The sequence below is a fragment of the Apis cerana genome, linkage group LG1 (genome assembly GCF_029169275.1).
Source record: "Apis cerana isolate GH-2021 linkage group LG1, AcerK_1.0, whole genome shotgun sequence".
NCBI lineage: Eukaryota > Metazoa > Arthropoda > Insecta > Hymenoptera > Apidae > Apis > Apis cerana.
Window position 1 is genome coordinate 25263212 of NC_083852.1, and position 13931 is coordinate 25277142.

Consider the following 13931-nt stretch of genomic DNA (forward strand, 5'->3'; position numbering starts at 1 on the left):
GCAACGAATCCTTGATAATAGGCATAGCTCTCTAGATTCGTCTAAATATTTTTTACATATATTGTAAACATATCATTTACTGTTTTGATGACGTAGCAACGAAGATCCTTGATGATAAACGTAGATCTAAATCGAAAATTTTTGCATAATTCGAACCGCGTATTTGTAAAAATATCAGAGAGCAACGTTTGCTGTTCGACGCAACGAAAGCTACGATCCTTAATAATAATAGACATAGCTCTCTCGAATATTTCAAATATAATTTACATATATTGTAAACATATCAGAGAGCAACATTTACTCTTTTAATGACGTAGCAACGAAAGCTACGATCCTTGATGATAGACATAGATCTCGATCGAAAATTTTTCGCACAATTCGAACCGCGTATTTGTAAAAATATCAAAGAGCAACGTTTGCTGTTCGACGCAACGAAAACTACGATTCTTGATGATAGGCATAGCTCTCTAGATTCGTCTAAATATTTTTTACATATATCGTAAACATCAGAGGGCAACATTTACTCTTTTGATGACGTAGCAACGAAAGCTACGATCCTTGATGATAGACATCTCAATCGCACAACTGGAAATTTCGCGTATTGCGAAAATATCAGAGGGGAACGTTTGCTGTTCGACGCAACGATCCTTGATAATAGACATAGCTCTCTCGAATACTTTAAATATTTTTTACATATATTGTAAACATATCAGAGGGCAACATTTACTCTTTTGATGACGTAGCAACAAAAGCTACGATCTTTGATGATAGACATAGATCTCGATCGAAAATTTTTCGCACAACTGGAAATTTCGTATTGCGAAAATATCAGAGGGGAACGTTTGTTGTTCGACGCAACGAAAGCTACGATCCTTGATAAAGAAACGACAACAAGAGAGTACGAGTAATTATGATAGGCGTAGGTCTCGATCGACGTTGTATGAACATTGATCGATCGCGCATGACCGCGAAATCAATGCGGTACGGCTGTTCGTCCGAGCTAATTTGACTGTCGTAATTAGCTTCGTTTATCGGTCCGTGTCACGTTCGTCGTGTACTGGCCGCGGCAACGCGGTAATCTTCCTGCTGCCGCTGGAGCAAACAATTAACGTTGTTCCGCTAACTTTGCCGTGATTACAGCAATTTTCGCATGACAGCTCGCTCGTTTACCGAGGCCTGTACCAACTCCGCTATAATTTCACACCACCGTCTCCGAAAATATACGGCCGTTGCTGCTGGATCCACTTTTCTACTTTCTACTCGAAGGAAAACTATTTTCCCACGAAAACACGGTTTCGGGATTGCATTTGCTGCCATCAGTCGGCAACAAACAATATTGCTAATTAATGTATTTGCAAGCGATAAATCTTTTGCGTTCTTTATTTCTTGAAAATGGACGAGCGTTTATTGAAAAAAAAATAATAATTAATCCATCATTGATGTAACGTCACGTTTGCGTTTTCATTGAGAATAATAAAAAAAAAAAAACGTCGACGAGAGAATATCTCTGTTTACGCGCGCGAAAACGATATATCATGTCTTTCGAAATCCGTGTCGTCGTTCTTCATAAACTCTAATTGAAATCTAATACCGCGCAGATTTGTTTCGCTCGAATTCACGATAAATAAATTTCAAGGGACGTGAGAGTGGTGGAATGTGAGAGTGAGGAAAATTTAATCGAACTTAAAACCGTACGATTTAAAAAAAAAAGCGAGCAAAGGGGATGAGGACGAAAATCGAACGTGTTATGTTTATAAAAAGCCTCGCGTCGGTCGGTTAATGAATAACTCTTGGAATAATGAAAAGAACATTTTATTATTTCCCTTGTTATCCCGGCCACAGGGAACGAAAATGATAAGCTTTGCGCGGAATTTCGGTGGGTTGGAAGGCTTTGTGAAACACGTAAAATGTATAAGGAAAACCGGAGGAAACAGACGAAAGTTTATTAAAGCCAGGAAAAGGGGGAATCCTCGAGATGAGGGTTGAAATTAACAAAATAACTGGTACAAAGGAGAGTAAACCGAGTGATATACGTATGACCGATTGAACAGTTAATAACTGGGAGAAATGAAAGGAAGGAATCGAGTTCAACATGAAACGCGGATTATTTGCGCCAACCCTTGATAACAATAGTCATTCAACGTAGAAAAATATTCTGAGCTTATTTTAATCTTGCATTCTAATTTTCTATTCTCGTTACTTTATTAAATTCGTCTTATCGCGCGTTTAATTAAATGTCAATTATATTTTGAAACATCAAAAAGGTTCTTTCAAAATTCTGTTTAAATCGATATTAAAATTACTGAAATATCGGTCCACGTTGCTACGCTTAATATCTACGACGAAATTTTACAATATATATTTGGTATACAATAATAAAATGCATGTAAAATGTACAGGAAAGACGATCGATAATACCAAAAAAAAAAAAAAAAGAAAAAAAAAGATTATTATCACAACGATGTCTTCAAAGTAATCCCTATTTATTTTGCATAATGTTTCATGGTTGCAAATGGTCGAGAAACGTAAAATTAACACGAAATTTTACCACCGGTTACGCCGACTAAATGCATCTAAAGTAAGCACTAAATGCTCTAGAAAGAAGTAAAGTGCAACTTTGGGTAATGCTTATGTAACATTAATATTCAAGACTCGCATTAGAGTCACCCACTAAATTGCATTCTTTTTGCTTCCTCTTATTGCGTTCTAGTCCAATCTTCTTTTTCAGTCTTGAATCGATAATCGTATTAATAAATCAAGATTATTTTAAATTTACTCAAAGTACTGAGAGATAGTAATCCCTTTTCGATAAGAGATTCTGCAAACTTGGAATCTCCCTCTATGAAATTTTTAATCAGATTATTTTTAAAATATATTGAAAATTTATAAATTATAAATCTTGTTAATATTAATACGGGATAAAAATTAATAAATATAACTGTTACAGAAAATATATACGTTCAAATTTCTTCTAACAATGAAATTTGTAATAAAAATCAATCCTCTTGTAGCTATAGCAATGTATTCATTCACAGAAATATACGTATACATAATTCTTTCGTTCAAATAATTATAAACCATGCAAAATTAAAAATTAAAATTCCACATTGTTAACATTCAATAAGCAACGTAACAATGAGTTTCAGCAATTATAATGGTTACACAGTCGTAAAAGCGATGTAGTAACGACTGAACAAACGTGCAACTGATCGATATACATTGCACGCAACCAGTTCAATGAAGAAGTCAAAGTTCTTTTAAACTAAAAACCTATTTTGAAACATAGTAAAATTTGCTTTGCTATTAAAATAAATTTTTTTTTTATTATGTTCATGATAACATGATATTATATATTCGTAATAATTATATTTTATAATGAATCAACAAAAAGAAAACGTTTTTCGATATTTTTCTAATCGATGAAACAAAATAATTTTTTATATGTTAAATAATGTTAATAATATTTAATAATAATAAGTTTGCAAAGAATGTATATATATATATATATATATATATATATATATATATATATATATATATATATATATATATATATATATATATCATATATCATACATATATAGTATAGTTTCATATACAGTGAATAGTTTCTTGCCACGTGGTTTTCATGATAGGTTAGAAACAACAAAAATAATCGCTAAGTACAATAGCGAAAAAAAATAATTTTGCATGAAATGAATAAATTTATTGAAATTAAATTTAATTTGATCGAATTAAAATTGTTTACGCGAAAAAATTTAGATTCTATGAAAATATGTGTTATCATCAAAACTAAATTAATTCAAAATAATACGAAACTCGATATATTTTTTCAATTGTATAACTTTAATTAAAGTTCGAGAATAATTTAAATTCTTTTTTCTTGTCTATGAGCATCCGCAACTTTCTAATCTAAACTTTCCACGATGAGCGTATTGTTTGCATTAATTACCAAGTAATATTTCAGAATGGTTATGTTCGAGAGCAAAGTGGTCGGTGCTGAACAAATTGAATCTGACGCAATACCTTTTAACGGAGGAAAAGGTTTCAATTATTAAAATTCAATTTGTATTAAATTTTTTAACACGATTACTTAAAACGAATTAATGATAAAAAAAAATTAAAATAAAATTAAAGATGCATTAACGACAATAATAATATTACTTCGAATAAATTCTATTGTCATATTCAAAAACATGAGTGAAGTTTTCAATAAATCGCAACATCTTCGAACAAAACAATTTCCGAAGCGCATGACACGAAACATTCAAATCACACTTCGATTCTAAAATAATAATAATTCCGTCTATACCGATTCATATGATACGCGTAAACTAATAATTATCGACGGTGAAAACAGCAAAGAAGAAAGAAAGAGAAAAGTATAGACAGGTACTTACATTTTTTATTTTTCTCGCCGACGACGCCTCGCGACAACAAGCCGAAAAGGATGGCGATGGTTAGAAAAAGCATAGATTTTCTCGTCCCTGGTGCGTCCCAGCACCAGGGCGAGCCTCGTGACATCACGGACATATCACTCTCTCTCAACGAGACTCCATACCGGCTTCCGCGAAACTTCCGCGCGTAACCACCGTGAACATAACCTTATACATCAAAGTCACTCGCGGCGAACAGGTTCGTATGATCGGCTTTCAATCGAAGCACGATCCAAATATAGAAAACTGACCGGTATTTATACGAAGAAACGCGCGAAATTGACACACACAACCGACTTGAATCTCGTTGACGAGCTACCGGCATCGGTGCTCGTCACTCGGACGCACGTACGCTATTGACATCGGGGAATACTCGCCGGATACTCTACTCACGGTGGCGGCCAGGTTGCGACGATCACCGACGTAGGTGTTCGCGCACTCTCATGCGCGCTATCGATCCGACAAACCCCGCCAAACCCCACGTCGCGTACACTCACCACCGTCCTCCACGAAGACGCCATATTTGTGTACATGCGCCTTAAGGACCCGGAAGTGCGCTCCTTACCAAGCGATTTCTTCGTTGCTCGTTCGAAAGTTCGTCGATCTTTCGATTTTCTTCTACGACGTTTGACCTCTCGCGTTGGAATCTCGCGTCTTGTACAATCATCGTTTCGATGTATCGATCGCGTACTCATCACGTGACCTACTATCGACTTTACTATGCGACCGCATCTTTAAAAGTGTATCATTGCTAAAAATGGATTTATCGTGTGATTTTTTTTTTTTTTTTGAATGTTTTAATGAATTCATTGAATATACATACGCGTTGAAACGGAGTTGGAGATATCTATTTCTTATTTGTCGTAATATATTTTATTTAAACTTTTACGTTTACTTACATTTAAAATTGTGGAATGGCGACAAAGTTTAATAAACAATTTCATTTAAAATAAAACAGTCATATTTCAACTTTCATGAAAATGAATTTATACTGTGCCAAAAAACAAGTGTGATACTTTTAATGAGATTATTATTATTTATTTATTTATTACGAGTCTAAATAACAGATACAAATAATTATATGATCGTTTTTTAATTTCAATTTTATTATTTATTTGCAACATGTAAATTTTCCATTTAATTCTATTTTCTGTAATAATGAAAAAAATAGTTTATAACCTAAAAATATATTAGGAAAAAAAAAGTTATTAACATTAATAATAAGAAAATTCCATTGCATTTTTGATGTGAGTTATTGATAAATAATCAATGTTTACAATTCTTTTATACGTATAATTATGTTGGAATTTAATAAATAAAATACAACTGCATCTATAAACTAATATCGTTCATATTAAATTAAATTCTTCTGATATCTATATCAGAGACTCAATTATTGTGCTTAAATGAAAATTTATAATTTTGTTTTCAAACTTTATTATATTTTTCGTTATTAAAATCTTATTATATATAATATTAAACTAATGATTTTTAAATTAAAATTAAAAATGAAAATTTAAATAAAAATTAATCTAATTAATATATATATTCATTTCAAATACCGTTACAATATTAAACTATGATCGATATCTTTATTTTTTTAAAAAGATGAAAATGATATATAAATAATTACGCGTTTTATGGATTGCATTTCACACCAAAGAATAATAACTTGTTTATTCAAAACCGCGAAATGCAGGCACGCAGTTTCATTCCATTGCATGAATCACGATTGATTTAATTTATTATCGTTATCATTTAGAAGATAATCGCTTCGATTATCGGTACTTCAAGGTCAATCACAATTTTATATTAAGGTCAATCGTCTATAGGGTGATTCTCGAAATAATAAATTCGACTTTAAAATTAAAATAAATAAATTAATCGAATAACGACTAACAATAAGAAAAATAGATACTTTAATAATTACTCGTGAATCGTAAAATTGATCGATGTGTATTCGATTAAGTATTTATCATAATGATATAATTTTCAAGCCAAATTTTTATTTACTTTTGTATTACTTTTATATTATTTATGATACACGTAGTCCCTTAATTTATACGCATTTTCTAAACTTTAGTAGCTTAGAAAATTCACCAATTTTTTGTATATTCTTGTCTTGTGTGTAGTATACATAATACGTTCAAATAGGTGTTGACGCATCGTGAGAACTATAAGAGAGCTACAAGTGAGTGATCAAATCTCGTAAATTACCCGTTATATCTGATTGCAGCGATCGAACACCGATAACATTATCGCGCATGCAATTATTTTTTATCCATGATCAAGGTCTTTTAACGTCATTTATGAATATTGGCCCTAAATACGGTATTAAAATTCAAGTTTTTAGCGGAACGACACCATTATGGAAATGGGTCAACCTTTGACCGAAAAAATCCCTCGGAAAAAATGAAAATCAGCATGTAGTCTCGAATACCCGTTTGTATCCAATTATATCTACGGTGGTGATTCGTACCCCTAGACCACAAGCTGACTATTAGAAAACGGTTAAATCAGAAAGACAATCTACCTCGAACGCGTTATCTCGCGTGGCTCGCACGATGGCGGATTTATATACGACTCCATATTGTCCGGCGTATTTCATTAAAGTTTCGACTTCTATGCGACGTGAAGTGGTGTATTTGCATAATTGTGCTTTTAATCTCAAAAAGAAATATGTGTTTTAATATAAAATGAAAATTAAATAGCGTGAGAATGTTTGAATTTGGTTAAAGAAATTATTTTATGTGAGAGTTAATATTTTCAACAGAATTTCGTAATTTATATAGATATTGTGATAAATTAAAATTAACGGTATTATCGTAATTATTAATGAATAATTGTGTTTGATTAACAATGAAATTAACAACTAATTAGAGTAATTCGTGTACGAGACATATAGTGCTATTATCAAGTGAAAACCGAATTGTGGTACAATCTACTATGGTACGTACAAAAATGTGAAATTAATTTTATAGAAATATTAATATTTTAAGATTAATTTTTAACTTTTTATATATTTCTTCATTTTAGATGCTCTTATATCTTGTTACACGATCATATTAATTAGCAACACATATACGTAAACTTTTGTACAAAACAATCTACGCATCTATCATATCTGTACATATATATATTTATATGTATTATATAAATTATATAAATTATTAATTTTTTCTCTAAAAGTATATTAGTTTCGTTTATGAAACTCGATATTATTACGTAAAAGAGAATATCTTTTGATCATTGCGGCGAGCCAATGTGACTAAAGTTCTATACCTGATCGGTATTCACTATAATTTCCTTCACATTGTTTATTATAAAAATTACCGTCACGATAAAATTACGAAACACGAGAATCTATTGTTTTCTGGAATAATATCTACGGGATATTCACGACAATATGGGCGAACGATTCCCACCATTCTATTATTTCTATTGACTCGGTGTGCATCACGAATTTGCATCAATCGTTTGTCTGCAATATAATTTTGTAATAAAAATGTCACGCGCGACGAAAAAATTTCACATTCGTTCGAAAAGATAAAACGAAGTGATAATGTGTCGAAATTTGTGTCGAAAATGTTTGGTGCAAACGGTGAAAATGTATATTTATGCACCGTGAACGGAAGGCTTATATAAGCAACGTTGGTTTAAATGCTTAAAAATAATATACTCGTTCGATATTTAGATGCAATTTATTCAGATATTGTCACCGTTTATGAAGATTATTAATCAAGAAGCATGAAGAGGATTAAAAAATGCCATAATATTCAATTCTCATTTTATATAACATTTGATAATATGTTTATTTAAAAAAAATGATACATTATAATTATACATTAAATAAGAGGACAAATATCGATCTCCGCTTTGAATCGATTGAAAAATTTTTATCGTCTCGGAAGATCGCATGATGAATAAAAAATTATTGCTTTCAAGAACAATTTAACACTTCGAATCATGGTTTGATATGGCAAACACGTTTTAAAATTTATCACCCGTTATATTTCACCTTATAATATGTGAAAAACTAATCGCCCGATATAATAGTTTTCATATATGTTTACATACAAATCGTACGATAAGGATAGCTTCTGTTCACGCGTGTATCAGTAAAGTTCGAATTGACACTGGTTTGACTCATTGCTAACAGGAAATCCATATCGCGAAATCCCGGGTCATCGAGTTATCGCGAGAAAACCTACTCCCGCAAATACGTCACCGGCCGCATCAATAAGAATTGATTGCCCGCTATCGCAATATTTATTTAGGCCGTATCGAAAACAAACATCGACATACATCACATTGGTTGAAACCGTGTTATAACCGTGGAGGAAAAATCGTGGTATGGGTCAGTGCATGCCCGATTGCAGAATCCATTGTTGCTCGCGATCGTTCATCGAAGAAATTCCATTAAACTAGTACGCGCGTATAAATTATATATACGTTTCCATCGATATTAAGTTTAATTTCATTTATCAGTTTTTACTTAAGTGAAGTTTGCGTCGAATTTTCTACTTTCGTGCCGATGATTCAACGCGTTGAAATTTTTTGACTCGCGAATACGTGTGCGAGATTCTTGCTTGTGAAAATGGATCATGAGTACGGTTCTCCAACAACCGATTACCAATAATAATAATAATAATTTCGAGATAAAAGCGAAAGATTGATATGTTTGAAAACAATAATTCGTTACGATATAGTATCAATAGTTATCGACTTGTTTATAGAAGAGGATGAGTGTGAAGATCAAGGTAAGGATGAATCGAAACGAATGAAAATAAATTATAAAATTGCAAAATTACTTGCAACGCAATCGCTCAAACTTCACGCGACTCAACTCGATCCACCTTCTCGTCACTTTATCCACCAATCTCGTTGGAGAAAAAAAAACCATACCAATTAGGCAACCATAACGCGTGCATAAATCTCATTTCACCAGCCCCCCCTCCCTCCCTCTCTCTCTCGCGGCCGAATCTAAAAGCCATAAATCAATGGAGATCCAGGCGAGAACACGCGACGTTAATCGACTCTAAGCGTTACCGAACGCGACGACACGAAACGAGAACCCGTCCGATTATTAAATTAGCGTCCCCATGGTGACCAGTGGTCAAGGAAATCGGTGTTTCGTAGAGACAGTCGAACCGCAGCGGCGCTTCGTACGGCTGTCAAACCGTACGCATTATAGATTATACGGGCGAGAGTCGTCGTAATCGAGGCTCGCGAACTGCGATGACCCTAACTTCACGTACAGTTGAAACGCGTGAGGAATAGTTGGACGCCACCGTGGAGACGTGGTTCGATTCTGATCCATGAGAACCTTCCTCCTCGATCGTTCGATTTATCGTTTAGTTTAACTGTCCCCGAGTGTACATCCAGAGTGTCTTCGAGTCCCCAGAAGCCGAGCAAGTGTAGTACGTATAAGTATGGCTTACTCGATGTTTCGATTCTCTCTCTCTCTCTCCGTACACGTTGAAAAGAAGTGAATTCGTATCGTGGAAATGTCGTCAATGTTGATTTTTAATTCGTTTTATTTGGAATGAAATCTTTTTCTCTTCTTCTTCTTCTTCTTTCTTTTTTTTTTTTTTTTTGAATGTACACTTTCGATCGAAGCAATTTAAAAGTTCGAACAAGAGGATGAAAGTAGTCCGGCCACGGTTTTCGAAACGAGACAACGATAAGAAATGTGAGTTATTTTAAGAATGACGAAAGATGGAAAAATGAAAGGAAAGTTGTTCTTCGACAAAATGTAAATATCATAATAATGATATTGAGTTGTGTTAGATGAAATTATATCGTTATGTAATCACGAAGAATGCGATTTGCGTACACGTGCAAACGAATAATATTCGCACAGTCTTATTATTTCGAATTAAAAATTTAGCAATTTGACATGTTTCGAGACCTCGTTATATAAATATCGTTCAAAATATATGTATATATTACTGCAAGTATAAAACAATTTTTTATTTGATATTCACGTAATATTTTTGTGATTTATTTCAGATTTAAATCGGCGATATTCTCGTTTATTCAAAAGTCAGAAGAGAAATTGCATCAAAAGATAGGTCCACGATGTTCTGTTTGAGAGGAGAGACGAAAGGCGATACGAAGTTTAAAGAGATATTAAAGCAGGATGATTTCGGATGGTGGTTGAGCGACGAAGATGATCTAAAATCGCCCACATCCGCCAGTAGCAAGGACCGTTTATCCTTGGGATCGTCTGAATCGATGTTCTCTTGCATAGACTCGGACGACACTGAAAATTATTTTCTCGCCCAAGAGTTCAAACAGGAATGCAAGGAATGTAATTACGAAAAAATAGAGCTTACATCGTTGATTCACGAAAATTTGGATCTGAATCTTATCGAACAGGATGCGATAAAAAAAGAATCTGTGAGTGATTGATATAATTTATTTGTTTTCTTTTTTTTTTCGAAGAACTATTTCGTTCCTAATGGATTATTCCTAGTGGAATAATATTAGCATCGCGATCACTTTTCCATCAATCTATCCTTCAAAAACCCACGATCGAAGACGATGCAATTTTTAAGAAATCGATCAAATTGTAGGACGTCACGCCATTTCTAATGGAAGATGAAAGATACTCGAACGATTCGAAATCAAAGTCGGAAGCGTTACACGGCATGTGTTACACCCCGGAAAGATTGGTCAGATCTCAGGAGTATCGAATATTGACGCCATCGCCTCGCTACTTGTCCATCTCTCAGCCAAAAATCGTGCAAGAAAAGGAAAATTTACGGAAAGGGTTTTGCTGCCGGCGGCAATTGAACTGTTTTATCGATTCGAAGCAACCTGGTATGCATTTAGGGATAAGGGAAAGAGAGAAAAGGAGAGGGAATTGTTTGCAGAATGTGCAACAACGGATCGCAAACTTGTTCCGATGCGAACCTACCGTCAGCTAACTTGAATATAACCCGGCTATTGTGTCTGACCTAGTAAAGTTTCGCGGTTTACCAATATGTGAAATCGGCTCGCTTCATGCTCGTTAGACGTACTTTCATTTCAACGCCTGTACTCTTAAACTTGTCTCACAATGTCCCTCTATCTAATTTTTATTTATTTTTTTTTACGAGAACTTTGGAATACCTTGAAGCAGTTTTGATTATTCTTTCTCCAATCCGAGTTTCCTTGCCTTTCTTGTCAATTGCCCTTTTATTTTTAATTTCTCTCTCTCTCTCTCTCTCTCTCTCTCTCTCTCTGTTTCTTTTTTTTTCATTCCATCAAATGAATTTCAGCGATGCAACTGAAATCTTTCGCGGAGAACAGGCCAAAGGAAGGAATTGCATCGACGATCGGTTTGCATAGTTGGAAGGACAACAAGCGGATCTACAATGACGATATCGGGACGAAGAATAACGAAAATGAAACGAAAATGGAAGACGTATCTGATTATAATAAATCGTGCAGCTTGCAAACACCAGACTCGATCAGCAAGAGATCCAGTTACGACAAATTGAACATCACGTGGGAAGATTGTGGAAAGATGGGGACACGGAGTTCTTCGTTGGACACTTCCGGTATCCAGAGCAACGACTGGAGCTCGGACACGCACAGCGACCTGCAAAACACTTTTCTGTGCCTCAGTGATGAGTTGGCGACGACTGACTACAAGCTAGATAACTCGCAGGTTTTACTCTTTAAAAGAAGCATTGTTGTTGAATTTTGATTAAATTTACACACCGATGCTAATTTAATGGAAAAAAAGAAAAAATGTTCAATGGAAATTTGTCGATTGATTTTCATACTCGTATTTTTGATATTTCTTATTTATGAATTTTGGATCAAATTCGGAAAAATAAGGATAATCTTTTTGATAGGAACGATGTACTGCCATCAATGAAGTAGTATCAATTCTCGAAGAACTTGACATAAATCCTGAGAAAGCTACCATTCTTCTTGAGGAAGATCGTTTTTGCGACAGCACGTCTACGCACGATCAATTAACCAGGCTGGCCCTGACGACTGAAACGGACGCTAATGTGCTGGAAGTCCTCGAAAATCCAGAACATTTAGTAAAACATCTTCAAAATAAGATTAAAAAACTTCAAATTAACAACAAAGATATCTATAGAGATATATTTAATCTTCGAGAAAGCTTTCAAGTAATAATTTTTGTTAAAGATATACATATATATATATATTTTTTTTTGTAAAAAAAAAACGTTCATAAAATTTTTCATTATTTTATTAACCAGTGTGATGAACAGAGAATAACGGATATCTTGTCTGATACAAATAAACTACGACAGGATGTACATGAGCTGCGATACCTCGACGATCTTTTAAAACTTTTACGAGGGGAATTGGAAAGGATTTCAAAAAGAAATTGGCCATTTGTTATTGGACATACAAATCATTCGGAAGAAATGAATCTCATCGTGTGAATAATATAAATCCCTTCCATTGCTAGAATTTAATGGAAGTTTTTTTTCCAAGATTATCCGTAACATCAATATTTTGTTACTTAAAATTAATTTATTTAAAGAGAGACACGGTTAAGTATTTTTATAATATACAACGCCAAAAGCGTTTCACTGCCATTGTTAATTATAAAATATGTATTACAAGTTGGTTCTGCAAATTTTTCTGTAATGTTGTCCAAAGTCAAACGATTGTGATGAGTGCATGAAATTTCAATTGTTTGCGCAAACAAAAATTGCATTTAAGTTTTCAATATATATAACATTATTTATTTAGATAGATTTTTTTTTCTTATTGAAAAATTTATTTAAGAAATGTACAATATATTTTTATATGTATACAATCGATAATAATTTTTCTTTTCTAATTTTGTGATTTAATAAGATGTACAAATTCTTCATATTTGTTGCTATTAAATGAACTGTTACCAGTATTAATATTAGTATTTAATCGCACGATATACCGTAAGCAAATAGAACAAATAGTTAATGTATATCGGATATTAATTTCAGATTTTGATCTTATGATTTTTTCTAATGTTAATTTCAATGAACATTTATGTAAAATTATTTCCCATAATTGTTATAAATATTTGCAATTATTAATTTTAGACAATAATTTAACAAAATGAACAATTAAATTAATTATCAAAATTTTTATATTTAAATAAATATTTATTATTGCATTTGAAATTGAAATTTGGATGAGAGAGTTGGAAGGAAAGAGAGAAAAAGAAAAACAATGCGAATTCGTACATGTATATTAAATATTTCAATTCTAGTTACGTTTTTCGTTTATAAAATTTTGAAATTACATATAATCGTCAATACAAATTTTAAGAATAGATAAAAATTTGTGAATTATATTATTTCGAAACACATTTATGTCAATTTTTAGATAAAATATTATTTTGATATCAATGAAAGATTGTTGATCGAAGAACTATTTATGTTAAAAATTTCAATATTTATAAATAAAATTTCATAAAAAAAACTATATCTACGTGTCCAAAATCCTATAAATTTATTTCTAATTTCATAATTT

General features: G+C 32.8%; 2 protein-coding genes across 2 annotated transcripts in view; one reads left to right on the plus strand and one right to left on the minus strand.

The window, feature by feature from the left end:
- LOC108002113 (uncharacterized) overlaps positions 1–4801 on the minus strand; it is a 171250-nt gene extending 166449 nt beyond the window's left edge. The window contains exon 1 of the mRNA XM_062086141.1: positions 4401–4801. Coding sequence (XP_061942125.1) covers positions 4401–4533 — 133 coding nt within the window. The 5' untranslated portion in view covers positions 4534–4801. The remainder of the gene's footprint in view (positions 1–4400) is intronic.
- Positions 4802–7623: 2822 nt separating this feature from the next.
- Positions 7624–13739, plus strand: LOC108002182 (uncharacterized). Its single transcript, XM_062087103.1, has 6 exons — positions 7624–9196; positions 10449–10838; positions 11015–11261; positions 11702–12093; positions 12284–12568; positions 12662–13739. The coding sequence occupies exons 2-6, from the start codon at positions 10518–10520 to the stop codon at positions 12848–12850; spliced, it is 1434 nt and encodes a 477-aa protein (XP_061943087.1). The 5' UTR covers positions 7624–9196; positions 10449–10517; the 3' UTR covers positions 12851–13739.
- The last annotated feature ends 192 nt before the right edge of the window (positions 13740–13931 follow it).

What these genes read in the sequence shown, in the direction of transcription:
- LOC108002182 (XM_062087103.1), top strand. Translation starts at nt 10,518, where the DNA reads ATGTTCTGTTTGAGAGGAGAGACGAAAGGCGATACGAAGTTTAAAGAG. An exon ending in TATCGATTCGAAGCAACCTG is followed by an intron (nt 11,262 to 11,701) that starts GTATGCATTTAG and finishes AATGAATTTCAG; the next exon opens with CGATGCAACTGAAATCTTTC. An exon ending in ATCTTCGAGAAAGCTTTCAA is followed by an intron (nt 12,569 to 12,661) that starts GTAATAATTTTT and finishes TTTATTAACCAG; the next exon opens with TGTGATGAACAGAGAATAAC.